This window comes from Prunus persica, chromosome G3 (assembly GCF_000346465.2).
Source record: "Prunus persica cultivar Lovell chromosome G3, Prunus_persica_NCBIv2, whole genome shotgun sequence".
NCBI lineage: Eukaryota > Viridiplantae > Streptophyta > Magnoliopsida > Rosales > Rosaceae > Prunus > Prunus persica.
In genome coordinates, this window is record NC_034011.1 from 22,069,517 (window position 1) to 22,096,620 (window position 27,104).

A 27,104-nucleotide genomic window follows, 5' to 3' on the forward strand; every position below is an offset into this window, starting at 1 on the left:
TAAAGTCCTACATCGAAAACTTGATTAAATAAATTACAACTTATAATAAGTGGTTCAACTTCTAATAATGCCAAAGTCTTTTGTGATAAAACCTCACACCTACTCGGAGGCCTTACTGTTAGATAAATTACAATTTATTTGATATTTCTTAACTCTAATTTTCTGTTGATTTTAATTTGCAGTGGGTTCTGTCTGAAGCTTTATCCTTTTTCTTTTCATTATTTATTTTTTGGAGAGGAAGTTGTCAAATCGTCAACTCTTAAGGACAGTATGTTCTGACAAATTCAAAGGCTTAAACATAACTATAAAACCCATGACACATGTCTCGTACCATATCACACTGGTAATTCGTATCGACGATACGTCTATCTAAAGACAATGGCTACTCAGAAGCTTATCTCAGTTTTGTTGCTTCAACTCCTGCTTGTTCTGTTGGCCTCAGACTTCAGCAATGGGCAGAAGTTGAAAGTTGGGTTTTACCACAAAACATGCCCAAACTTAGAGGCTATTGTGGCAAAAACTACTCAGCATTACATATCTCGCGCACCAACTCTTGCTGCTCCTTTGTTAAGGCTGCATTTTCATGATTGTTTTGTTAGGGTATGTTGTTTGGTTGCATTCGTTACTTGCCTAATCCATCAAATGTTGATCAGGCAATATGTACTTGTATGCATTACTAGTCCATGCATGCACATAATTTCCTCCACTAAAAAAGTTGCAGAACAATTGTTAAGGACTGAATTTTGTTCCTAGCTAACTCCATTAAATTTTGATTTGCAGGGATGTGATGGTTCTGTGCTGTTGAATTCCACCGCGAGCAATAGCGCTGAGAAAGATGCAATCCCCAACCTAAGCTTAAGAGGGTTCCATGTCATAGATGCTGCGAAATCTGCAGTAGAAAAGAAGTGTCCTGGTGTTGTTTCTTGTGCTGATATCTTGGCATTGGTAGCTCGAGACGCAGTAAGAATGGTAAAAAGAAACTAATCTTGTATCCACATAATTCTATAATTTTACTGCATATGTTGTTAAATAATCGGGTAGCTTTACTGAATCGATATTTTAATTTCAGCTTCCTGGATCATTTTGGGAGGTTCCGACAGGACGTAGAGATGGAAGAGTGTCAGTAAACTCAGAGGCCTTAAGAGGGTTACCATCTCCTTTTGCAAACATAACACAGCTCAAAGCAAAATTTGCTTCAAAGGGTCTAAGTGTTAAAGACCTAGTGGTTCTATCAGGTGACGAATCTTAAGTTTGATAAAGAATTTTTTGTTTGTCTGGTTGTTTTTGTTTCATGAAACTCTAACTAACTTATAAGCTCCTTTTTTTTTTTTCCCTTGTCTCAGGAGGACACACCATCGGAACATCTCACTGCGATTCCTTTTCAAGTCGCTTGTACAATTTCACCGGTAAAGGAGACACAGACCCGAAATTGGACAAAAACTACATAGCTCGGCTGAAGAAAAAATGTAAGCCAGGGGACACCAAAACCCTGGTTGAAATGGACCCTGGAAGCTTCAAATCATTTGATGAAGATTACTACACTCTTGTCGCCAAAAGAAGAGGACTTTTCCATTCTGATTCAGCTCTTCTTGATGACCCTGAGACAAGAGCCTATGTGATACAGCAAGCCACCTCTCATGGTGGAGCCACCTTCCTAAAAGACTTTGGTGCCTCAATGGTAAATATGGGAAACATTGGGGTCCTCACAGGCAACTCAGGTGAAATAAGGAAGCAATGTGCTCTTGTTAATTGAGGGCAAACGCAAGCAAGTACATATATTTTCTGTATATTTTTGTTTCAGCTGGTGATCGTTTGAATTTTCCAGTGTAATATAAGTTGGCTTGTTGAAGGAAAAGTATAACCTCCCGACATAATTTTACCATTATTAATTAAATAATGGGGTTTTATTATTTTAGGTTCGACCCATTTAAGACGCAAGTCTCTTAATTACAATCATTTACTTCAAAAGAACACCCTTTGATTGCATCATAAAGAAACAAAACGTGTGTAATATAAGTTCGCTGTTCCAAAAGGTTGCAGCCACTAGTTGGTAACCATGTCATGTGATTTTGCAGTGTTATGGTGGTGGAGCCTTCACCATATATATCGTGCAGCTTCTCAATTATTTTCCGGGTAAATAAAGTATTGTGGGGCATTTTAATCTTATAAAAAAGATTATTAATTGCAAATTAATAAAGCTTAAATATTCGTTTGAGACAGAAATATTTGTTTGTGTACAGCTTGCTTGAATGCTAATAAAGGGCCAGAGACAATTGTTCGCCAACTTTCTTTAACGGATCTGAATTCTGATTGTGTTGATTATTATAATCTAAGCCGACATGGTCCACCAGTTAGATATTAGCAAAATATCACAATAAAATATTTCCACATTGGTAAAATTCAAAAAGATAAAAAAGGATAATGGAAACTTTGCTGTATTTTAAAAACCTTAGCTCCTTTTCTCCCAAAAAACACTCTTAGAGCTTTTTCCACTTTGAGGGGGGAGGAAGCCATTGTTCTTCCCCCCTCTCCTCTATTCTCTTTCTCCTTTCACCTCTTTTCCCATTTTCAGAGATAAAAGGTTTTCCCTATTTGTCTTAGTTTTGTTATAATTTTCATCCAACCATTATAGGCGGCTGCGGCTCAGCGTTGGATCTTCACCTGCATTTTGACGTCGGATCTCCACCACCGTCTTTTTCGCAATTTCTTTATGTTTGGAATAAGTTGTAGAGACTCTTTGGATTCTCTGTGTAGTTTTCACCTCTCCTTTTGTGAAAGCTTTTCATCTCTCATTTGTGAGAGTTTTTCATCTCTTATTTGTGAGAGTTTTATTTGTATTGTTATGGCTTGGTTTTTTCAAGCTTTATCTTTTTTTTATTATTCTAAGTTTGCAATCTTAGTTGGGATGCCTATGCTAGAGTTTCTTCGATTATGTCTGATCGTTAGTGGAGACACACCAGATTGTCTTAATTTTGATATTAGACCGCTCAGTTATTGTAATGGCCCTTTTGTGGCTAGTTTATATTGGTCCTTTGTGGCTAGTGGCTTTTTTGGCTGAATTATGAATACAATCATAGAATTTCTCAACAACAACAACAACAACAACAAAAAACAAAAAAACACTTTGCTGTATTTTGGCTCTGTTAAATATGCAGCATAGTCGTGATTATTATTTTTTTACCCTATTAATAGGGGTCTACCGTAGTCGTGATTATCTTTTATACTTGATGAAAATTTGTATTAGATACTTGTTTGGATTTGAGTATAGGTTCAAATGATTGATTGCTTATGCGATCATTGTAATCGAGTCTTTCTATTTTTATCAATGATACTTATGTCGTTTGGAGCAATATAAAAAATAATAAAATAATAAAAAAGGTATGCAGTTAATGACTGGAAGTGCATGGCAAAAAAGAGAGAGAGCAAAGAATCAATAAAAACAATCTTTTTCCTTCCAAAGTACTTATAGCCTCTGCATGCTTAAAAGTTTGATTAAAAATTAGCTTAAGGCTAACAAAAGATATTTATCATCTGATGTATGATCACTTTAAGCATTTTCTTTAACTTTAATTTTAATTATTCACTCTAATGGAAGCTTAAAGTGGATTCTCTTAATACGTTTTTCAATGATATGAGATAAAGAGCTAATAAGTAATTGATGATGTTACACTTTGTCTCAAACTTCATAGGCTCATAGCATAGCATAATGATTTTGCAGGGATGAAGCCAAAATTATTAGGGTTTTGGCTTTATAGACCATGTTACCAAAAGATCAGTAGGAAAAATATGTCGAAAAACCCCATTGGCCTAACACAAAGGAGAAAGTCAACTTGGTCTGGTTGTTCAAAAACTTGGACGCTCCCAAATATTGAATTAAGGATAATGCTTGCATCTTTCAAAGAGATACTCCTTCCTGCGAATCACACATATGTAAAAATAATTCATAAAAAAATAAAAATAAAAATTTATGCACACATATCACACTGTAATTAGCAGGAATATAGGAGCTCTTATTTACATAGTAACGAGGGAAGTATTTTCCTTCAATTAATTATGATCTTAAATACATCATCAACAGAATATCCTATGTAGCCCAATGTGGTTTTTTAAGAAAAAAGTATATAAAATTTATATATTTAACTTATTTTCAATATTAGCCCAGTCAGTGGCGCTATATAGATTACCTTATTTCCATTTTCAACATTTAAGTAAATTGAATAAGATAAAAATAAAGAAGGAAGTACCCCCCATTTGGATTCAAATAAAAATACTAAAAAATCAAATTCCCACTAAATCAAAATATGAAAAATCAGTTGTAGTGCAAAATACGATTTAAGCTAAAAATGATGGCTCATTAAGTCAATATATGCTTCATACTAAAATTCCGTAAAATCAAGTTTTCTTATTTGATGTATGAGGAATAAAAGCCGCCAAAAATTATTTTGAGGAAATGATTATTCCGAAAACCCATTTTTCATACTTAATCAATATTTTTACATACAACAACTTTTCATGTATGATATGAATGCATGAAGGAACCTAAGGTCAATTTAGGTAAAAAGCCTTAGATGTTCAATCCACTATGGAATTAAACCCTATTTGGTTTATGTTAAAACTTATTGAAAACTAGTCTATGGAGCTATGAACTAACTTGGTTTATATGATTTATTGTTTACTTTTATTTTTAAAAGACTATAGAAATTGTAAGTACCAATAAAAAATAATCATTAAATTTTAAACTAATAACTTTAACTAACCCACTCGTTAAAAAATTCCTGATTTCGCCTTTGAACAGAAAATAAGACAGGTCGTCTCTATTAATTTTGTTTTTTCCCATTTTGTCTTTCATTGCATAATATTCTGTTTTTTTTTTTAATTTTATAAAAAATTAAGACCAGCCACGCAGGTGGCAGCATATAGCCATTAATTGATAAGAAAATTGGATAGGTGAGAAGAAATTATAAAAATTAAAATTTCCAGTACCGGAGCAGTTGAGTTTTCTGCTTTATTATGCAAACTTCAGATCAACATCCACCAAATCCAAGTTAATAAATACACACACAGTCATATATATATATACAAAGCCGCCACCGTTGACTGCTAAACTTAAAACTGTTACCAAGTTGTAATGAAGTCACCTTAATTAAGGAACATAAATTTATATAATCTCCAATTAATTATGAAAAAAAACATAAATTATGGTGGCAATGAGACCATAAAAGATGTGTGTTGTCAGTCAGACGCTAGCTTCAGACATATTCCATCATCAAAGTGAAAAAGCACTTGCTAATTTTGAATTTACTTTGCTTGTTATCTTATGAGGGACAAGCCTAACTGCTCATATTAAGTAATAATTTTTATTAAAATATGATAAAAGCTTTGCCTCCAAGCACTCCAAGCACATGTTAGTTGGCTAGCTGGATTATTTTCGTCACCCTGCAATTTTCTTATCTTTCACAGCTCAAGTTGAAGCTGGGGTCTATAAATTTCCAGTCCTAAATTTGGAACTGCAACTACATTCAAGTTTACAGCTGAAGCTTGTCTGCAAACGAAAATGGGATCGGTTCGTTTTTCCGGGATTTTATTAGCTTCATGCTTTTTGGTGATTTTAGGCCTCAGTGAAGCTCAGTTGCAGTTGGGTTTTTATGCCAAGAACTGCCCAAAAGCAGAGAAGATTGTGAAGGATTTTGTAGATGAACACATACACAATGCACCTTCAGTTGCAGCAGCCCTCATAAGAATGCACTTCCATGACTGCTTTGTCAGGGTTTGTGTTCATCATCTTCTGGGCCCAAGATTCTGCAGTCTACTTTGTTAGTGTCAGAATTAAATTTTTTTAAACTAACTAATTTTTTTTAATGTTTTTGCTTGACAGGGTTGTGATGCATCTGTTCTTCTGAACTCAACTTCAAGTAACCAAGCTGAAAAAGTTGCCCCTCCAAATCTAACACTCAGAGGCTTTAACTTCATTGACAGAATCAAGACCCTACTTGAAGCTGAATGCCCTGGAGTAGTTTCTTGTGCAGATGCTATTGCTTTGGCAGCAAGAGACTCTATTGTAGCAACAGTAAGATCTCCAACCAATCATCCAAGTTTTAAAAGTAAATTTTATTAAAACTGAATGAACTTATTATGTTTTTTTTTTTCTTTAAATCTTTTTCCTTGGTTTGGTTAGGGAGGTCCATTTTGGAAGGTTCCAACAGGTAGAAGAGATGGGGTGATCTCAAGGAGAGCAGAAGCCTTAGCCAACATCCCAGCCCCAACTAGCAACTTCACCACTCTCCAAACCAGTTTTGGTAATCTTGGTCTTGATTTGATGGACTTGGTCTTGCTCTCAGGTAAATCTAAACGTTGAATAGGAAATGTTGCCTTTCCAAATAACCTACATGTTATGTTGGTAAATTGTCAATTTGAAATATTGATTAAGTGCCCTCATATATATCGTATATATAAATATATAGAGCCAAATTGCTAATATGACGGCCTACTACTATGTAATATTCTCTTAAGAGACTTATGTTGTTTCTATGTTGACAAACTATTAATTTGAACTACTAATCGAGTAAACTCATATATATATATATATATATATATACAGTCCCCTTCTATTGAGGGATCCCTCAAATAATTTTATTTGAGGGACGCCCTTTAGAGTACCCTACAATTCTTTTCTCAATAATCCAAACCATCTATTTTTTAGGTATTCATTCATAGATCATCCTTACAAAAAATTAGACAAATCGGAAACCGTTTCGACATCCAATTGTGTCTTACAAAATCAATGAACACGGTGCTTTAAGAAAAGTACTAAAATTTCAATAACTCAATTGAGTGGTCACATGATATCGGATTCAAGTGATTTTTTGTAGAGATGATCTTTGAATGAGTATCTACAAAATAGACGGTTTGGATTAGTGAAATACAATCCGTAGTGGGGCCTACAAGAGGTGTCCCTCAAATAAACTTATTTGAGGGATCCCTCAATGGAAGCTCTCTGATATATATATATATAAACATATAAAATTAATTTGATATAATATTAACGGCTATTGAGTAATATTCTTTTACGAGACTTATGTTATTGAGTAATATTCTTTTACGAGACTTATCTTATCGCAAAATTGTGAATGCAGGGGCTCACACAATTGGTATCTCTCATTGCTCATCATTTTCGAACCGTCTTTACAATTTCACCGGAGTGGGTGACCAGGACCCGGCTTTGGACAAGCAATACGCAGCGAATCTCAAGGCAAACAAGTGCAAAAGTTCAACTGATAATACTACAATAGTTGAAATGGACCCTGGAAGCCACAGGACATTTGACCTCAGCTACTACACACTTTTGCTCAAAAGACGAGGCCTCTTTCAATCTGATGCTGCTTTAACCACAAGCTCAACCACCCTTAATTATATCAACCAGCTCCTCAAAGGTCCACTTCAGAATTTCTATGACGAATTTGCCAAGTCCATGGAGAAAATGGGTCGGGTTAATGTTAAGACTGGATCAGCTGGTGAGATTAGGAAGCAATGTGCAGTTGTGAATAGCTAGGAATAATCTAATCTTTGGTTAAATAATTTCTCAGTCTTTTCTTATTAGTATTTTTTTTGTTTTTGTTTTTGGTGTGGCAATGTTTATGTATGCTTTTTTATTTAAAGAATACAGGTTGATTGGGTTTGTATGAAATTATGAATAAATGAGGTCCATCGATCGGAGTGTTGCTTTCTTTCTCAGTCAACATCATGTCTGTTTTATGTGATTCTAAATCATTATATTGTCACGAGTATGACTAATCACCACTTTAACGACGTGATTTTTCAAACTTTATAATAAAATTCTAAAAAAAATAATGTTATTTGAATACACTAAATTGATTACATTTAACAACCATGTTATGTGTCAATAGATGTGTACATGTCACTTTATTTAAAATAATCCACTGTTTTATATTATTTTATTTAATTAATCAATATTCTTTAAAACTTTCACCTTCTCTCTCATCACCTCTCCCGACCTCTGCCTCCCTCTTTCTCCTCCCAACTCATCCATAGTTTTAGGTTTATTATGGAAAAAAAAGAAACATCCTTAATTGACCACATAATATGGTTAGTAATGCTATTTAAACACACTTAATTGACCACATTATTTTACTACATCATATAACAGCTTATGTGGTAGTGCCCTGTCAATAAATGAAATTGGCTGATTGAGATTTTTTTTTTTAAAAACTTTTTTTTTTCAGATTTATATATATTTTTTCCAAAACCAGATCTGCTCCGCTGTGATGAGTCCATGCTTCACCGCCGTCCCTAAACTATACCCACCACCAATATTCGAAAGTTTAGAATTTTGAAATGACAAAAAGAAAACATCGTAATGACATGACATTATTTGGTTCCCTATGAGCATGATCTGCAAAGCTGTCCTGGAATTGCCCCTCGGATTGGAGAGCTCGGTTTGCTCTTTCAATTGAAGATTTTCTCGTTGGATTAATTGCCCTCCTGATTTCATTCACAATGTTTCATTTGAAAGATTGTAACTCTTCTTGATTATAAGTATAGCATATTTGATATTTTTCAATTATAAACACCAACACCTAACAACTCCTAAACTTCCAAATTGGATTAAGTCTAATCCTAAAATCGGTAAGTGTAGTATCTAATAGTACAACTTCCATAATAAACACGCACAGTTTTCAATCCTTTGTTTTTTTAGAAGCTCTCTCATTACTACTTCAAAACAGTTCTTACAATTTTCACTAGAAAGGTCCCTAGTTAGACCGCACCAAAAACTAAACCAAGTTTTACCTCAACCTTTAAAGTCCCATGAGCATAGAATTGTGGGCAGCTTAGGTGCTTTCTTCATCCATCTAGCCAAACACTTTACCAATAAAAATTAGACACTTAACTAATATTTTGCATGCAAAATTCCCACTTAGCACCTTAAATAAGTAAAGCCTTCAAGGTTTTAGCCCAAAACTTCTTCTATATTGAAAATATCAAGGCCCGAGACTTAATAAACATATGGTCAAATATACAAAGCCTTAGATTTTGGCCCAAAATCATATATTAAAAATGTATTGAAATGAATTATGTGTTATAATATATATCGTATTGCTATAAAAACCTAGACTTTGTAGGAGTCAGTTATGAAATTATTTTTTATGCCTCCAGATGGGAAAAAGTCTGGGTTCGCCACTGTTTTTGCACACAATTCAACATCCATTATTGTTTCTATACGCATACAATTCAAAATCTGACATGATAGAATTTTATCTCATCTTCAACCGTTGGATGAGTTTCTCTTATCTTCATCTTAATCCCTTGATTCTCATTTCAGATATCGTTGATTTTCTATAAATATCAAAGCTATCTCTAGCATAATTTCATCAAAATCATCCATCTCATCTAAATATCTTTCTTTTCCCCAAAATGCATTAGCTTGTTGAGAGTTTCTAATAATTGGATCTTCACTAATAGCTAAGTAGGCATTACATAGAGCTATATCTTCTTCAATGGAGAAGTTTGACAATTTGGCTCTTTTCGAACCTTCTCCGGTCCACTCATTTTGATGTTCACAAAAGAGAGCGAACAAAAATAAGAAATTGGAAATAAGCAATCTTTGAGGGAGAATTGAGAGTGATGAAGAATGGTGATTTTTATGAACAAAGGTTGTAGCTATATATAGAGAATCAGATTTTTTGTACCAATTTCCGGACAAAATTTCTTTAAAAAATCACAGCCATCCAATTTGTAGCCGTTGGTGGCCTTTAAAAAATCACAGCCATCCAAATGGTGGCCTTTCATTTCAAAAGCCATCCAATTTGTAGCCGTTTGCTTTTGAGTTTTGACAGCATGCTTTATTTTGTTGTTTTTATATTTGGCAACTCCAACGGCTACAAGCACATCACTCCCACATGTAATAAAGGCCCACCAACAAGAAATGCTGGGAGAGTGCGACTGTATTCGCGCTTCTCAAGCAAGTGGTTTTGGAATCCACCTGCTCTTCTCTCTCCTCACTTCTAATTTCTCTCTTGTGGGACCCATTTTCAAGATGTGAAAACAGATGTAAAGCTCCATCTTTTTTTACATCTCAGCCACGTCCTCTATATTTACACCCATTTACTACACCTACTTATACAAGTTACAACCCCCATTGATGATCCTCTACATGTAATTTTGTTTTTTTCGCTTGATTGGAGGCATACACATATAGATTAGCTTTTGGTACATACTAATATGAACTCTTCAATCCATTAACAATGTAGCAATATTCTACCCGATACAAGGTGGCGGGCATATTATCTTGGCCAATTGACTTAAACTACAATGTTCGTTATCCATGCTACCATTGCGTAGATAAAAAATACATATCAAATTTTTATTTGGTTGAGAAAGATCAAGAATATAATACAAAGAACACTAAAACTGACAATGGGTTTTGAGGTTTCTTGTTAACTACTACAAACGGAGTTCATTTGGACCCTTAGCTCTTTCGATTTAGTAAGGAGTCAGATCCAAACATTCACCTCCAATGAGGCTCTTCTCTTGGCCCCATTTCATTGTGGCCCAAACTTAACAAAAAACCCAAAAAGCCGAAACCCATTTTGCTCCCTAATTTCCATGTATGATATATCACATACTTTCCCATTCCCACCCTAACAGGTGCCTATATATACCACCCAACTCTCACACACTTCTCATCCCATTCTCTCTACGCCTCCTAAACCCTAATCCTTTCTCGCTGAAGTTTTCTCAGATCCCAAATGTAGGGTTTTTCAATCAAATTCAAGTGCGTTTGCAGCTCATTTGTGTTTTCTGTTAAATCAGAAGTGTGCGGTGATGAGGCTATTTGTGGACTAGAGTTTATGATCTGGGTTCTTCTCCCAAAAGTTTGATTACAAACCCTTGGCTGTCTGAGCACTCTTAATCTGTTTTCTCTTATCTTCCAATCTGTAGTTTTGAAAAGTGCTTTTTTCCAAAGTCACCCATATAATCTTTTTGACTTTCTGGCAAAACCCATAAAAAATTTCTCAAATTTATTGGCTTTTTTTTTTGCTGTAAAATTGTTCTTGTTTGGTAGGGTTTATATGGCAGTATGGAGCTTATGATGATAATTTTTAAATATCTTAGCGGATTTCAGTGAGACCTTAGGGTGAATGATCTGATTGTTACACACACTGAGGCTCAAATTTTAATTATTTTTCCTTCAAATTTTCACAGTAGTTTTGGTTTGGTTTAAAGCGTGCAAATCTTGATTTGTTGGGTTGTGGTTTGCGATGATGAGATGAAACACTGGACGTGTTTTGGGCAGTGGACGAGCCCTCTTTTGGGGGGTCTCGCCGTGAGCTCATTCTTACAAAACGACTTCTCCTTCCACTGAGCTCCATTCCAACATAATCAAGTTTTAAATTTAACCTAGTAAAATTGAAAACCAAATTGTAAAAATGCGTCCATTACCAATTCTAGAGGATTATTGGTTCCTCCTGATGTAATGGCTCGGACGCTACATTGACCTATGTGGCCATCCTGATCAATGGATACTCAATGCCATTTGGATCCTGGAAACACCCCATACATTTACTTTAGATAAACATAAAACTTTAATTCAGGTTAATTCGTAATAATAATAAGTCTTCAATCTAACCTGCTTGAAAACCATTATGTAAATCATGGTTCTGGTTTTCTATTTGTTTAAATTGAAATTTTGTGAACACACCTCCAAACATTCACCAAGCCCCACATTGCCCTTAGTCTTACATTAATTTTTGTTGTTGTTAACTTATTTTGTTTTAATGTATGTTTATATTATATTAATTTTTTTTTTTACGAGCATTTCTACCTAAAAAAATTTAAATTTGGAAAATATTAAAAAGACAAAATTTGAAAGTAAACACAATAAAATATAAAGTCCTAATGATTCAAATTTGTACTTTAAAAAAAGAGAGGCATATTTAACTCTAGATAGAAACATAGAACAATTGAAGTACGTCCATGAAAGAAAAAAAATGAAAGCAAAGAGGAGGAAAAAATGAAGAAGAATGAAATGGTAAACATAAGGGGAAAAAAACAGGACCGTTGCAACATAAAAAATAATTTTTAATATTTTTCAATATGAAGGCCCGCTGGTTTTTCATGCTTTTGTAGGTGCAGTTTTTTAAAATGTGGGGCCTGCTGGGGTTCTAAGGCTCTATACAAGGAAGTCCACAAATTTTGGATTATCTTCGGTCAATTTCATGATATGGAGCCCAAAAATTCTCTCATTTTTTTTTGGTCGAAAGGGAAACTTCATTGAAGGGAAGGCAGCCCAAAAGAAACAAGGAAAGAAAAAGATAGCAACCTAGAGGACAGACCCGCCCAGAAGCAAGCAAAAAAAACCACAAACATGCTAGAGAAAAAGAAAACAGAAAGTAACAGAAATTAGAGGGCCACAAACTAGGATGTCAACAAAGGAGCACATCAGCCTCTAGCAAAAGGAGATTAACATGGGGGGCAAGGCAGACCATCCGATTGAAGAACAAACACAAGGGAAGAAGGGGGTCTGTCAAGCCAAACTTTATCGCACTTCGTCCTCCTAGCAATAGCCGCAACGGCTCTATTGGCCCGAGAGATCCATCGCCAATCACAAAAGATAAAATTGTTGCAGCATCTTTTAATGGCAGAGAGGATGGGGTAGATGGACCAAATTCCTTTACGAATTTTGCCCCTTCCGCAATTCACGAGCACTTGGGAGTCCGATTCAATGACAACATTTGCCAGACCATTCTCAGCCGCAAGTGATAAACCAGCCAGAGCTGCGTGGGCTTCAGCTTCAAGAACCGAATTTGTAATTTTACATGCAGCAAATCCACCCATGAACATACCACCAGAATTCCGAATTACCCCTCAAAGACCAGCATCAGGATGAGTCGTTGTCCAACTAGCATACACATTTAACTTGCTCCAAGTAGCAGGCGGGGGGGACCAAACATCATCCATGGTAAAGCTGGTACCAGGTTGGTGCATGGGATAGGAAACATCTTTCAGCAAATCAAAGTAAGAGATCATGCACTTTATATGAGACAACGTTTGTTTTGGACACAAGGGACTGGCATCAAAGATCTTCGCACAACGACTACGCCAAATGCCCCAACAAGTATAGGCCATATGGGAAATAATCCAGGTTCTGTCAACACATAGAGAACTATGAGGCCCAATCACTTCGTAAAGCCATTCAGCCATAGAGGTGACACGTTGCCTATCAACACAATAGTTCATGGGGCTGCCAAACCAAACCAACTTGACCTAACCACTCTATATTTATGAGCCCCAAGGACGTAGAGCCCAATTTAATGCTCCCATTTGGGGCAGTAACGTGGTTGGAACAATTATATTGAACTCTGATGTTAAATATTTTGTGGATTGCTCAACTGGTGTACATATCACCTTATTTCAATTTTCAATATTTAAGTAAATGTCTTTGTCTTTTTGCTTTAATTTATTTTTATAGTACTTCATTTACTTAAGTTTACACTGTAACTATTTGGATTCAAATAAAAATACTAGAAAATTAAATTTCCACCAAATCAAAATATGAAAAATCGATTTTAGTGCAAAATACGATTTAGGCTAAACATAATGGCTCATTTAGTCAATATATACTTCATACTAAAATCCTATAAAATCAAGTTTTTTTATTTGATGTGTAAGGAATAAAAGCAGCCAAAAATTATCTTGATAAAATGATTATTCCGAAAAACAATTTTTCATACTTAGTCAATTTTGCACCTCCTCTAAAAAATTTCTAGGTCTACCAGTGGGTGGAACAAATGGAAAATCTGGTGTAATGTTGTATTTGAGCACCAAAGACCATCCCAGAAGTGACAATTTATGCTACCTCAAGTGGTGTAACCAATTTCCTTGCTGCCCAAACTACCCATACCCACAACAACATTCTGAGTTTGAACAACCATCGAACTACTCCATCTGTCCGGTCAACCCCATATGGAAATATTGTCAAAGTCAACGTGGATGTTGCATCGAACCTTAGAAATGACAAGGTCGGACTTGAAATTATAATTAGAGACTCCCAATATAAGTTCATCACTGCAAAGATAGTTCAAATCACCACAAGTTTGGTTTTGGAAGCCGAGGCTTAGGCACTTCTTTGGGGAAGCATGTTTGCTTTAGAGAGGGGGAAAAGACATGTAATTCTAGAATCGGATTCAAGGTCTGTGACTCAATGCTTAAATGGTAATATTGCCATAGGGGCTTGGACATTGTATCCCATCCTGAGCAAGTTCAAAGAGCAACTTTCCAACTTTTTTAATTGTCATTGCTCTTGGATTCCTCGTTCAACGAATGAAAATCTTTTGGCAACGCTAGCAAAGGAAAGGATGTGCACGGAAGTGTGGGTCATTAGACCCCCATCTCTTATGACCCATGTTCTGAACAAAGATGGTCTCCCTTGCCCTCCAAGTATTTAACACCATATCTCCAGCTGAAGGAATGAATGCGTGTTAGGCTCTGCCTATGTCCTTGCTCATGTAACTCCTTTAGCTGTTTTATCTTTGGCACTAGCAGTGTTTTGCTTTTAGCCCTTGCTAAATTTGGTTGGTTTTTAACCTTAGGGACCATGCTATTTCCCTTTGTGGTTGGGCCTTCTTGATCTACAGCTTTGTAGCCGTTTCTTTGCTGTCTGCTGAATGCAACACTTCAGTTTTTTTTAAAAAAAAAAAAAAATCAACATCGGACATAAGGATTTAATTGGTCGGACTATTTGTGGGAACACATATTTCGCCGGCCAATAAAAAGACGATTGTAAAAGAAATATTCTTTAGGTAAACTAATTACCTGAATTAAATCTTATTTAATTAGAAAAATTATCTTTGATTTAATAGAGGAATATCTCCTTAAATCAACGAACCAATTTCCACGAAATCTCTTGGATTAATTCTTATCATCTTTTTGGAAAAGAATAATCCTAATAAAAAAAATGATTATATTCCCAAAACCCTAGCATACAAGGAGGGTTATTAAATGTGGCTACACAAGACATTCAAGATAACTCGAAAACTTTACTTAATCGCTACCAAAATTTTCCCTCTCCCTTTCTCTTTGCTGCACCCTCTTCAAATACACACATAGCTTTGGCCACTCAGGTCTCCTTGTGAGAGAAAACTTCGACCACTTTAGCTATTGTCGTATATTTCTCAAAGTCCAGTTGAACTAACTTAGGCATCAGAGGGCCTTTGTCCAACATCCCTCGGGTGTGGTCTATGTACTCCAATTTATTTAGCAAGGATTGAGGAAGAAGAGAGAGAAAGAAGATCGAAGATTGAGGAATCAACCTGATATGCCCTGTTTGGAATTTTGCTCAAACATATTTGGTGCTTTCATTGAGAGTACAAGTTATACTCAACACATGCTCTTAACTCAAAGGAATCTGTTTTCTCCTATTCACCTTCAACTAAGGCATTCCAAACAACCATGGTTAAAAGTAAGCGCACGAGAAGACCGCCACTATGATATAATTTGAGACGAGTTTGAGCCATCATTACAGTGCGACATTAAATTGAACTTCGCAATCCACGGCCGAAGTGACGTTCTACACGCCACAACAGTGGCTGCCATCATCGTTCCAGCCGGCGTTGCACCTCATCTCGGCCTCGTACTCGAGAGCATTGCGCCGCCATCTTCCTCTACGCCTCCTTGCTACCCCGCGACCAGCACCATATTGCTACCACAACGGCTAGCGATCGACTCTAGGATCATATTGATATCGCAAGAGCTATGGATCGACTCCAACATCAACCTCCCTCACGGTTGGATTTGATGCACACCTTCATGGCGTCACAGCAATGCATGACGTAGGCACCAGTCACAGCCAACTTGGTGCGGCCTCCAACTTTGGCTCCGTCGTGGAACAATTACGTCCATTCCCTCATTTGCCTCTGCTATTGATGTATGCAACCGCATATACCTCCAATAAAACCCTAGCAAGCGTATCGTTGGGGTCCATACAATTCTCTTCTTTAGATCTAAGCAGTCAAGCAGACCTTAGCCTTATGGTCAACCAGCTGGCTCAAAGAGTGGACGACCAAAATAATTTGGTTAGACATCTCCTCAGGCACATCAGCTTGGTCCAAAACCTTGGCCCGGGATCCTATGGTAAAAAGAGAAAGACGGACGTATGCACCGACATGCAACTCAAAAGGTCACATGTAGGTCGAACAGGAACCAGCAAACGAGAATGAGGGCAAAAATGTATCTAACATGTCACAAGCATTCGTGGGTTCCAGTTAAAGCAGATCAAGCCTCTATGGAAGATTAGGTTTAAAGACCAACTTACGTGAAAGGTTGGGCCCGCGTCTGATGTCCATGCCCGCTTGGGCTTGCAAAGAATCATTCACGCGAGGCTAGGCCCCAAGGGAGATCAGACTCATGATCTACCTTAAGAAGTGCTTGAAGAAAGGCGCTTATTGGCCCGCCTCGAAAGGGCCAGTACAAGGAAACAAGCCATAAAAAATCCATCGCAAACTCAGTCTACCAATACGCCGCTCAGGCATGACATCCAAAGAGATCCACCCCCGAAAGTCAATGAGAAAGTCAGTCAGTGATGTTCACGTCGTGGGAGAGACTGACGTGAGCAGCAAGCCTGGCAAGTAGAAGACATCAAGAAGCTCGTGACCGACTTCGAGACTTGAATGTTGGAGAAGACTTGAAAGATGCCATGCACGAGCAGGTAAACCAAGTAAGCTACTCTCATTTCACTAATAAGATCGAGTATGCGACCTTGCCAAGGTGATTCACAACACCATATTTCAATCCATTTAAAGAGGATTCCGATCTCGAGAGCCATCTGAAACATTACAAAAATGTCACAATTCTTTACAAATCTGAGGATGTGCTGATGTGCAAGATGTTTGCAATGACCTTGCAATGAGCAACACAAGACTGGTTACATACATACTCTGTCGTCTAGGTCGATCAAATGCTTCAAAGAGCTGGCTTTAGTCTTCACAAAGGAGTACACTTCCCACCGAACGATCAAGAAACAAGCTGATCGCCTATTCAACCAATGCAAAATGCCTGATGAATTACTTTAAGATTACATCATAAGGTTCAAGGCATAGAAAGCTTACATCGTATAGTGTGATGATCCTCAGCTTTCAAGAAAGGCTTGCCAATCGAGCATGACTAATACCGTGAGCTAACTATCGCTCCTATCCCAACTTTAGCAGAAGTCTTCGTGGAATACTATGAGCTTTGGGATGATGATCGAATCGCCTCCAAAAAAACTACCAAGCAAGTAGATCAACCCTCCAAGCTGGCAAGTCAGCAAAATGACAAGTTCAATAGCAAGAACAACTCTATGGGCAAAACAAAACCCCAAGGGGACGCCTAGGCAGATGTGAGCTACGAAAAGTTCACTATTCTGATACATCAAATCATGGCTCAAGTAAAAGACAAGTCCTGGCTGAGGAGACTGCCACTAATGAAAGGAGATCTTGATAAGAGGAGTACCAACAAGTACTGCGTCTTCCATTGGGCATACGGGCATCATACAAATGAGTGTTATGCTTGGAAAATGCACCTCGAGGAGCTGGTCAAAGAAGGCTATTACATAGAATTCATGGTGAAAAAAAGCTATCCAGCAGATAGAGAACCGCGATATTGCTAAAGAGCCTCTCAAGAAAGTCATAAGGATTATTACAATTCTGGCCGACTCTGAGGAGTTCGGGCTAACCAGTAAGGAAAATGAGAGGAAGATTAAACATGTAACTCAATCTGCCGCACAATGATGCCCTCATCATTAGCATTTAGATTATGCATGCCATGATCGATTGACTAAGTGTGGACGAGGGTAGCGCAGCTAACATCTTCCAGCTATTGATTGTCTAGCTGATGGGCATGGAGATCAAGATCAACAAATCAGCTAGGTTGGTGAATGGCTTCAATGGTGCAACCTCGGTTACTGTGGGCACGATAGACCTCGACGTCTACTCTTCCCTGTGATGAGCTCCTAAATCTTCATTATCATCAATGAAGTCTCCCCCATATAATGGCATCTTGAGCAGACCAATGATTGACAAGATCAACACCATCATTTCCGCCACACACCAGAAGATCCGCTACCAGGCTAGTAGTAGTATTGTAGGACAATTAGAATCTCTTGCTAGTTCTATTTGTAATATATTATTATTATTCCATTACAGTCTATATGATTATTACATCCAAGATATACTAATGTTTGGTTTGGCTACTTTGTCTCGTAAAGAGACATGTTTGCCTTAAACTTTAATCAACATATGTTTTCGTTGCTTTTGTGGTCCAATATAAATGTAATCACGGTCCAATAAAATGTAGATCCGAAAGAATTTCAAATTAGTTGAGCTATATATATATACAGTGAGCTTCGGTTGAGGGATTCTTCATATTTGATGGACACTCTTGTAGAGCCCACTATACATTGTATTTCATTAATCCAAATTATTTATTTTGTAGATATTCATTCAAAGATCATCTATACAAAAAATCACTTGAATTCGATATCATTTGACTACTCAATTAACTATTGAAATTTTAATACTTTCTTAAAAGGGTAAACTACAGTAAACCCCCTAACCTATAGGGTCATTTACGAGTCCATACTCAATTTTGGGGACATTTATGAGTACATACTCAACGTCGCGAAAAACATACAATTTGCCCCCTCCGTTAGCTAGACCATCAGGAAATCTGTTAAATGCTGATGTGACAAATGTGGGTTCCATTTTTTAATGAGGTGGACTTACAGGTGGACAAATAAATAATAAAAAATTATATACATGTTAAAAATAAATTTTAAATCATATTAAAATCATTAAAAAATGAAGAAAAAAAAAATCTCCTTTCTCCTCCTACATAGCCAACCCTCTCTCCCACCTCCAAACCTCTCTCTCTCTCTCTCTCTCTCTCTCTCTCTCTCTCTCTCTCTCTCTCTCTCTCCTTCTCCTCCTACCCCAACTTCTCCAGAAAGCTCATCCTTCTTCTCCTCAAATTTAAACCCATTTTACAACAACATTAGGAAATACAAATCGTGAAGAAACTTGGAAAAGAAGAATATTGGTAAAGTACTGTGATACGTTGATTTCCAAATTACCACATTTGAAACAAGATTAATTTTTGCAGATAATTCCTCTTGATTAATTATTAGTTTCTGGGTAAACTGATAAACCCAGAAAGAAGATTAATTTTTGGAACAAAATGATAAAGTTTAAACAAACATAAACCTGAAAAAGAACATTGCCCAAAAAGGCAGATCCATCACCAATAACAAACGACTATCAAAACACAAAAAACACAAATAATTCCTCAAATTTAAACTCATTTTGCAGATCCTAATATTGTTCTAGCTCCGGCGAGATCTGAAGAACGACGACGAGCTCGCGAGTTCTTGAGAACATTCCCCATGGCATGTTGCGAAGACCCAACCACCTGGGTTTTGCAGATCAGCCTTGTTCATTCTCGACAAGCAGGACCAAGAATGAAACGACATCGCATCGGCCTTAAAACCCGACTCCCTCACTCTCTCCCCGCCACCATAGTCCTCATCCATGGCCGACCCCTTGCAAAGCCCTAACCCTAAGATCTCAGCCTACTACCAAACCCGGGTGGCGCATCACGACATCGTCACGAGCGACTGGCTGGCCCAGGCTCAAGTTGTCGTCTGCCAGAACCCAGACGAACAAGGTCCAATCGTCAGCGAGGTTGAAGCCAAACCCGGTTTTACTTCCAGCAAGCCTTTCAGCGTCATCGAGGAGTTTAATAATTGGAGAAAGCAGCCCGATTTGGCCGAGGCCGTAGCGGCGATTCTGGCCTTGGCGTCTGTGATTCGGTCCAGTAAGGCCACCACGATGATGGAGCTCGAAGGAAGTTCCTTCGCGTTCTTGCATTCTTTCAAAAAGAGAGAGAGAGAGAGAGAATGATTTTTCTTTTTCTTTTGATTTTAAATGAAAATTAATTATTTAATATAATTTTACTTGTTTGTATAATTGTTTATTAGTTTTTTGTCCACGTGGGTTTAGGGGTTTAGACTCGTAAATGACTCGTAAAATCGGGTATAGACTCGTAAATGATCCTATAGGTTGAGGGGTTTACTGTAGTTTACCATTCTTAAAATACCGTGTTTATTGATTTTGTAAGACATAATTAGAATACAATAAGGAATCAGATCCAAATGCATGTCAAATTTTTATTTGGTTGGGAAAAATCAAGAATATAATACAAAGAACATTAGAACTGACAATGGGGTTTGAGGTTTCTTGTTAATTACAAATGGGATTCATTTGGTCCATTAACTCTTCGATTTGATAAGGAGTCAGATCCAAAACATTCACCTCCAGTGAGGCTCTTCTCTTGGGCCCATTTCTTTGTGGCCCAAACCCAACAAAAAAACCCAAAATGCCGAAACCCATTTTGCTCCCTAATTTCCATATATAACAAACTTTCCCATTCCCACCCTAACAGGTGCCTATATACACCACCCAACTCTCACACGCTTCTCATCCCATTTTCTCTACGCCTCCCAAACCCTAATCCTTTCCCGAAGAAGTTTTCTTAGATCCCAAATCTAGGGTTTTTCAATCAAATTCAATTGTTTTTGCAGCTCATTTGTGTTTTCTGTTAAATCAGAAGTGTGCGGTGATGAGGCTATTTGTGGACTAGAGTTTATGATCTGGGTTCTTCTCCCAAAAGTTTGATTACAAACCCTTGGCTGTCTGAGCACTCTTCATCTGTTCTCTAATCTTCCAATCTGTGGTTTTGGAAAGTGCTTTTTTCCGAAGTAACCCATCTTACCTTTTTGACTTTCTGGCAGATCCCATAAATTTTTTCTCAAATTTATTGGCTTTTTTATGCTGTAAAATTGATTTTGTTTGTTAGGGTTTGTATGGCTCTACGTTGAGCTTATGATGATAATTTTTAATTATCTTAGCGGATTTCAGTGAGCCCTTAATTAGGGTGAATGATCTGATTGTTACATATACTGAGGCTCGAATTTTAATTATTTTTCCTAAAATTTTTGACAGTAGTTTTGGTTTGGTTTAAAGTTCGCAAATTTTGATTTGTTGGGTTGTGGTTTGCGATGATGAGGTGAAACACTGGACGTATTTTGGGCAGTGGACATGACCTCCATTTGGGGGTCTTGCCGTGAGCTCATTCTTACAAAACGACTTCTCCTTCCACTGAGCTCCATTCCAACATAATCAAGTTTTAAATTTAATCTAGTGAAATTGAAAACCAAATTGTGAAAAATGCGTCCATTACCAATTCTAGAGGATTATTGGTTCCTCCTGATGTAATGGCTCGGACGCTACATTGACCTATGTGGCCATCCTGATCAATGGATACTCAATGCCATTGGATCCTGGAAACACCCCATACATTTACTTTAAATAAACAGACTTTAATTTAGGTTAATTCATAATAATAATTAGTCTTCAATCTATCCTGCTTGAACACCACTATGTAAATCATGGTTCTGGTTTTTTTATTTGTTTAAATTGGAATTTTTTTAAAGATAAGCGTCTCGGTTTTTTTTATTTTTTTGGATCAGAAGTGGATTTCATTAAAAACTCAAAAAGGACGTAACAATACACCAAAAGGTGAGATCCAATCAACTGGGCTCATCAACGAAGCGAAAATGCCAGAAGCCCGAATAAAATGCAAAAGAACCAACAAGAAGTTAAAAACTCAGAAGGCTAAGCTCATACCAAGGCCAAGAAAGCTAACGAACCCTAACCAAAATTCAACAAAGCCGCCGCCACTGCCTGAGACGACATCATTGGGACAAGCCGCCACCCAAATACCTTATAATCCCACGTATTATAAAGACACATACAAGAAAAAAGAAGCCAGCCATAAGATCATCACCTTCCAAATCAAACCTGACAAAGCACCAGAACAAACACAAAAACCAAACAAACATTAACATAATAGAAGGAGGTGGTGCAAGCACCCGAGAAAGAGCAAAAGCTCAAACTCTACACATCTTTAGAGTTGTGCGCGGGAAATTGCGTTTTCAGCTAGCCGAAGTAGCCACAAGGTTAAGCCAGATCAAAAGGGAGGAGAAAATTTCGGTGGGAAGGACCAAGACCATAGAGAAGGGATTTGAATGGAGTGTGTGAGGGAGATAAGTGGAAATGGATGGAGGAGGGGACAACTGAATACAAGGGATGAGAAATAAGGGGGGATCTGGGTAAATAAAGGAAATCGTAGGCATAAAGCCTCAAGAGTTCAAGCAGAGCTTGAGCAAAACACCCACAAAGGGGAGAACAACACCCACCGAATGGGAGAGCAGAACACCCACAAAAGGGGAGAGCAGAAACACCCACAAAGAAGGGGAGAAAACAAGCAACAGATCTCCACAAGGAAATCCACAAAATCCACAAGCAATAAGGAGCAGGCTAGAGAAGAGAACGTTTTCACACAAGATAAACTGCCACATTTCTATGCCCTTGAAACATTGTTCAAGTCCCACTTGAATTGTTAAATCGGCTTTTGACATAAGAATTTAGGTGGTCGAATTGGTAGGGTGTAAATCCAAATCAACTTGTCTGGTTTAGTTTTTGAAGATGGATTTGGATTTGACTCAAATTCATTTAAAATTTCATAAACTCAAATTTGTAGGTGGTTTTGTGTTGAATCAAATTCATTTGCTCAAAAAAGGCCCAATTCATATAGTCCGATTTAGGTGAAATGATATATAACTTTGACATATTAGTTGGAGCCGAAGTGTAGATTAAATTTGAGTTCCAAAATTGGTAAATAGCAAATTGAAAGTTTAAATCAACATCATATTTCTCGTCCCTCGAACTGATGTGCTTGATATCAGATTAGATTATTGCAAAACCTACTGATACAAGAAAAAAAAAAAATGCTCAAGATGAATTTCTTCGCTGTATACTTGTTAATAAAAACCCAAATGTCAAGAAATAATAAGCAGTGTATATGAAAGATACCTTTCCTGGTATCTATAATGTGACAGTTTTTGATTTTGGAATCTGTATATGAATGAAAGATATGAAAGACACGTTTTGTGGAATCTGTATGGGCAAAGCTAAGGTGTATTATTCAATGTACAATTGGGAAGGACCTAAGGTTTAAGCTATTGTTGGAAATTTGGAAGGACATCGTTTTACAAGAGAAGGGATCTTCATGGAAAAACTAGAAGAGGAATTCAAAGTTAGAAATATTTTTAAGAAGGAATCTCTTCTGGTCTAAAAATCCTGTTGTGACTTTTCTTTTCGACTATGAACGATGGAATCGTCCGTCGCGGAATATAAAAAACAATCGATTTGAAAATTATGTAAGAAATGAAATATCACAACGTTTTTTTTAGGGATGCAAGTCAAGTTTAGGATTTGTTCTATGGAGGAAATACAACTTCCATCCGTTTGTGTTAAAATCCTTCAAAGAAATTGACTTGTGTTTTCATCTTTAAGCCTGTTAATTAACCTTCCAACAATATTAGAAGGATTTTAATAATAAAGATGAAGGGTGCCGCAGAGAGACCATTGAAAATTTTGGTCTAAAATTTTAAGAGCTTGTCACAGAGTGTCCTTACCTGATCTTTTACTTACAAAATCACTAAACATTCATGAGATTATAAAAGGGCATAAACGACTTAAAAAGTAGAGGTAAATCAACACAAACCGAGTATACAAAAGAAAAAGAAAAAGACAAGGCAATGTTATTCTGATTAATACATGTATTCTCAAATTCTGGGATGCAAATCAACGCAAACTTTCTTAATTGTTTGGCAGTAAAATGGATTCTTATATTCCGAAAGAGGGAGGGCAAAAGCTCCAACGTCTAGTACGTTTTCCCTGGGTAATCCGGATGTGCTCGGTTCTTGCTGAACAATAAAGAGTCACATATTGTACATTGGGGGCCCTCCAATGTCTCATTTAGATCCTAAACATTCATTCATTTCTGAGCTCTACTTCTTGGATGCAAGATAGATGCCCGATATTATGGCCACCCCTGCAACTGCTACACCGAAAGATTTAAGGACTTTTGCAGTGGAAAATAGCGACTGCTGTGAAGGAATTTCCATAAGATCCTTGACCTGCCATACATAGTCAAACACAGAGAATGAAAATCTAGAGATAAGTAATAGGAAACGTACACTTGCCACCCAGCTTTGGTGAAACACAAGAAGAAACAATCAATGAGAAATCAGAAAGCAAATCTAAGGAGCCATGATAGGTAAAGGTCCTGAATTGTGTGCGCAACCACTTCCATTGCAAACTTGAGTGGTGCACATGGACTTGTTCTACATGAAGAATTTAGGAAAAAGGAACGATCAACCAACCACAACAGGCTGCTTCCAGTGCTTCTTGATTCCTTGGAGGTGCCCCTTTCCCACCACTGCAACTACTGAACTATGCTCGGTGGCAATTCTAAGGAGTGTAGATGACATGTACCTATTAGAATCAGATCAACAAAGCGATAAGAATTTATGCACAAGAACTAAAAGTCCAAAATTGCAGTTGAATAACAGGTTCCCCAAAGATGCTCTGTACAGATGTATGCGATTCTTAGTAAGGCTTCTATACAATTGTTTTTACTAAATAGGTGCCCTTATTAATCAACTCTAACGTTGCAGTTGGGTTGGTGAATTTGGATAAAATCCACAAAGCAAAATGAAACCTTTGTTTATTTACACTCTCCAACCTCCACAAGCATACATGGAGCTTGTACTTGGATAATTTCAAATACTTAACATTAGAGCTTATTTACTACCTAAACCTCTGTGATCAAGTTGTTACATGTCTTCCATGCAAGGGGAACTGACAAACACACTCACTGTTTCTTTGACTTTTCAGTACCAATTCCAGCAGAAAGAAATTGAAGATACAATGGCAGAAAAGAAGAGAATATTTTGATAGGATGACAGGTAATAGATGTGGCATCATCTTTCGATCTTAGTATTAGTTTGATAGAATGAGTAACTCGGATGAATACTTACTGGTCTCGCTCATGTACGAGTGTTTCCATTAGAGTTGGGTACTCCTTGCTCATCTCTTGAATCACAAGAGTCAGCATGTCAACATCATCCATTTCCTTTAGCTGAAGATAAGCAAGACCAAATCAGTAATCACAAGGAACTAAACATTAGAAGCATAAAAAAGTGGTTTCTTTTCACCGAATCAAGAGCATACTACCTTAGATGCTTACCATTTTATTCAGATCATCAGGACTTGGTAGAAAGACTGCTTGAAAAAGGAATGAATATAGTAGTTTTATCTTATGCCAAAGTGGCATTTTTGCCCACGTCCTTCGCAATGTAATCTGTTTCAGCCGATCGCAAGTCATATTAAAGTAGTTCTTGCCTAGGAAAATAATACAAGGTCTGAAGCAAAGTAGATAAGATTATGGGAAGGCAGCCTACAGAACGCTAAGTTAGCATAGCAGGGTCGGTGTAAAAGCGAAGCAAAGAAACAAAGAAGAGAGACAGAATAAAGATGTATTGATATTAGAATTTTGAAATGCCACAACCTTTGGAAAGAATTGACATAAAAGAGAATTTCGGGCATAAACATTCAGCAAGGCTGGTTAATTCATCCTCTAGAAATAATCTTGACAACAAAACAAATAAAGCTAAAGAATTTCATAGGGAGGCATCTCATCATAACCAGCCTTCGAGATGCAAAATGCATACAGTTAAATTTCATTACACATGAAAATTACTTGTGTAGGTAATAAGCATTTCTTCAGTCAACGGGTGGCAGCGGCCGCATAGGGCAGGCTGCAATTGATAGATATCAGGGCATCAAAAGGATAAGGTATAATGTATGATACCTGCACTGGGCGGTCACCAAGTATCACCCTACCACCATACTTCATTGCTTCTTCATATGCTACACGAAACTCAGCACCAGGAAAAACCTCAAGCTTACTTGAAACCTAACAGAAAATTCACACAAAAATTACACCGCCTGAATATACTGACAACATATGGAAATAATGCCTAGTATAGTTGGATCAAAGATGTAAACTTTACTGAAATCATACATAAATTTTCATACCTTGGCAAGGAACCAGCTGTAAACAATTCCAAAGGCATTATGTTTTTTCTTCCACATTTCTATCATTTCGCCCATTGTCGGTACCTGATGAACTAAATGTATTGGTAATCATTTTTATTTATTGGAAAAGCAGAGCAACCACAGATTCAGACCTTCAAATTCTGAGGAGTAAGTGCAGCCACCCGACTGGAGCATAACTCCAAGAAGACAACCTACATTCATCAAACAAATTCCATAAACTTTATAATTTAACACGATTTCATGACATAATTGCCAGAATTAATTCAACAGAACCTTAGTAAGCAAGTTTCGAAATGGATAAGCACCTCTGGTTTCAAATAGCTAATCACTGCTTCAACTTCTCTGCATGACTCCTACAACCACACACAAACCAAAGACCACAGCTTTTCATTTCCAAACGAAACGTATACTGCAAGATTCGAATTTTCTCACCAACCAAACACGAAATTGTCTTACCACCGAAACGTGAGCCGTTCCAACCAAGTGCACGTCGCAAACGCCACCCTCAGCCGTAGACTCGCACGTGAGCACCACCACGCTCCTCGACAGCTCCTCCGGAAGGACCTTCCTCTGGTCTGAACTCTCGGCCGCAGCGCTCGTCGAAACGACGTCGTCGTCGTACTCGTCCCTCGGCACATCGACACCGACGATGCTATCCGACAGGTCTTCAATCGTAGGGTTCTCGACGTGGACGAAATTCTCGGCGGCCGGCGGGTCGGGCACGAGGGATTGCGGGTCCATAGCGGGCCGTTTCGGGTGGGGCTGACGTGGACCGTTGGCGGTGGCAGAGGCTGTAAATCTGGCTTTCCTTAGGGTCGAGAATTGAGAGAGGGTGTTCGGAGAACGACGCAGGGAGAGGAAGAAGCGGGGTGACTCGGGCGAGTAGAGTCGGGTGACCAGGCGAGTCGACCGATTCATAAAACTTTGTGCCAATGCGGTCTCATCAAACTGGGGACTGACCGTACCTCACTGGTTAATAGTACTGCTATATATATTCTGATTGCGACACGTGTACGGTGAGAAATTAAACGG

At 37.6% G+C, this 27,104-nt stretch overlaps 3 protein-coding genes across 3 annotated transcripts; 2 read left to right on the forward strand and 1 right to left on the reverse strand.

The window, feature by feature from the left end:
- On the forward strand, positions 332-1,931 carry LOC18782936 (peroxidase 27). Its single transcript, XM_007217682.2, has 4 exons — positions 332-600; positions 781-969; positions 1,070-1,235; positions 1,344-1,931. The coding sequence occupies exons 1-4, from the start codon at positions 379-381 to the stop codon at positions 1,751-1,753; spliced, it is 987 nt and encodes a 328-aa protein (XP_007217744.1). The 5' UTR covers positions 332-378; the 3' UTR covers positions 1,754-1,931.
- Positions 5,418-7,764, forward strand: LOC18784375 (peroxidase 3). Its single transcript, XM_007215604.2, has 4 exons — positions 5,418-5,767; positions 5,876-6,067; positions 6,176-6,338; positions 7,134-7,764. Exons 1-4 carry the CDS (start codon positions 5,555-5,557, stop codon positions 7,547-7,549), a joined length of 984 nt encoding a protein of 327 aa, XP_007215666.1. The 5' UTR covers positions 5,418-5,554; the 3' UTR covers positions 7,550-7,764.
- Positions 23,619-27,088, reverse strand: LOC18782764 (traB domain-containing protein). Its single transcript, XM_007215416.2, has 9 exons — positions 26,529-27,088; positions 26,378-26,425; positions 26,204-26,263; positions 26,052-26,135; positions 25,825-25,929; positions 25,201-25,314; positions 24,992-25,092; positions 24,335-24,446; positions 23,619-24,088 (listed from the first exon to the last, which is right to left on the reverse strand). The coding sequence occupies exons 1-9, from the start codon at positions 26,988-26,990 to the stop codon at positions 23,960-23,962; spliced, it is 1,215 nt and encodes a 404-aa protein (XP_007215478.1). The 5' UTR covers positions 26,991-27,088; the 3' UTR covers positions 23,619-23,959.

What these genes read in the sequence shown, in the direction of transcription:
- LOC18782936 (XM_007217682.2), top strand. Translation starts at nt 379, where the DNA reads ATGGCTACTCAGAAGCTTATCTCAGTTTTGTTGCTTCAACTCCTGCTT. An exon ending in TTCATGATTGTTTTGTTAGG is followed by an intron (nt 601 to 780) that starts GTATGTTGTTTG and finishes TTTGATTTGCAG; the next exon opens with GGATGTGATGGTTCTGTGCT. An exon ending in CTCGAGACGCAGTAAGAATG is followed by an intron (nt 970 to 1,069) that starts GTAAAAAGAAAC and finishes TTTTAATTTCAG; the next exon opens with CTTCCTGGATCATTTTGGGA.
- LOC18784375 (XM_007215604.2), top strand. Translation starts at nt 5,555, where the DNA reads ATGGGATCGGTTCGTTTTTCCGGGATTTTATTAGCTTCATGCTTTTTG. An exon ending in TCCATGACTGCTTTGTCAGG is followed by an intron (nt 5,768 to 5,875) that starts GTTTGTGTTCAT and finishes TTTGCTTGACAG; the next exon opens with GGTTGTGATGCATCTGTTCT. An exon ending in GAGACTCTATTGTAGCAACA is followed by an intron (nt 6,068 to 6,175) that starts GTAAGATCTCCA and finishes TGGTTTGGTTAG; the next exon opens with GGAGGTCCATTTTGGAAGGT.
- LOC18782764 (XM_007215416.2), bottom strand. Translation starts at nt 26,990, where the DNA reads ATGAATCGGTCGACTCGCCTGGTCACCCGACTCTACTCGCCCGAGTCA. An exon ending in GAACGGCTCACGTTTCGGTG is followed by an intron (nt 26,426 to 26,528) that starts GTAAGACAATTT and finishes GTGTGGTTGTAG; the next exon opens with GAGTCATGCAGAGAAGTTGA. An exon ending in ACTGGAAGCAGCCTGTTGTG is followed by an intron (nt 24,089 to 24,334) that starts GTTGGTTGATCG and finishes TATGTATGGCAG; the next exon opens with GTCAAGGATCTTATGGAAAT.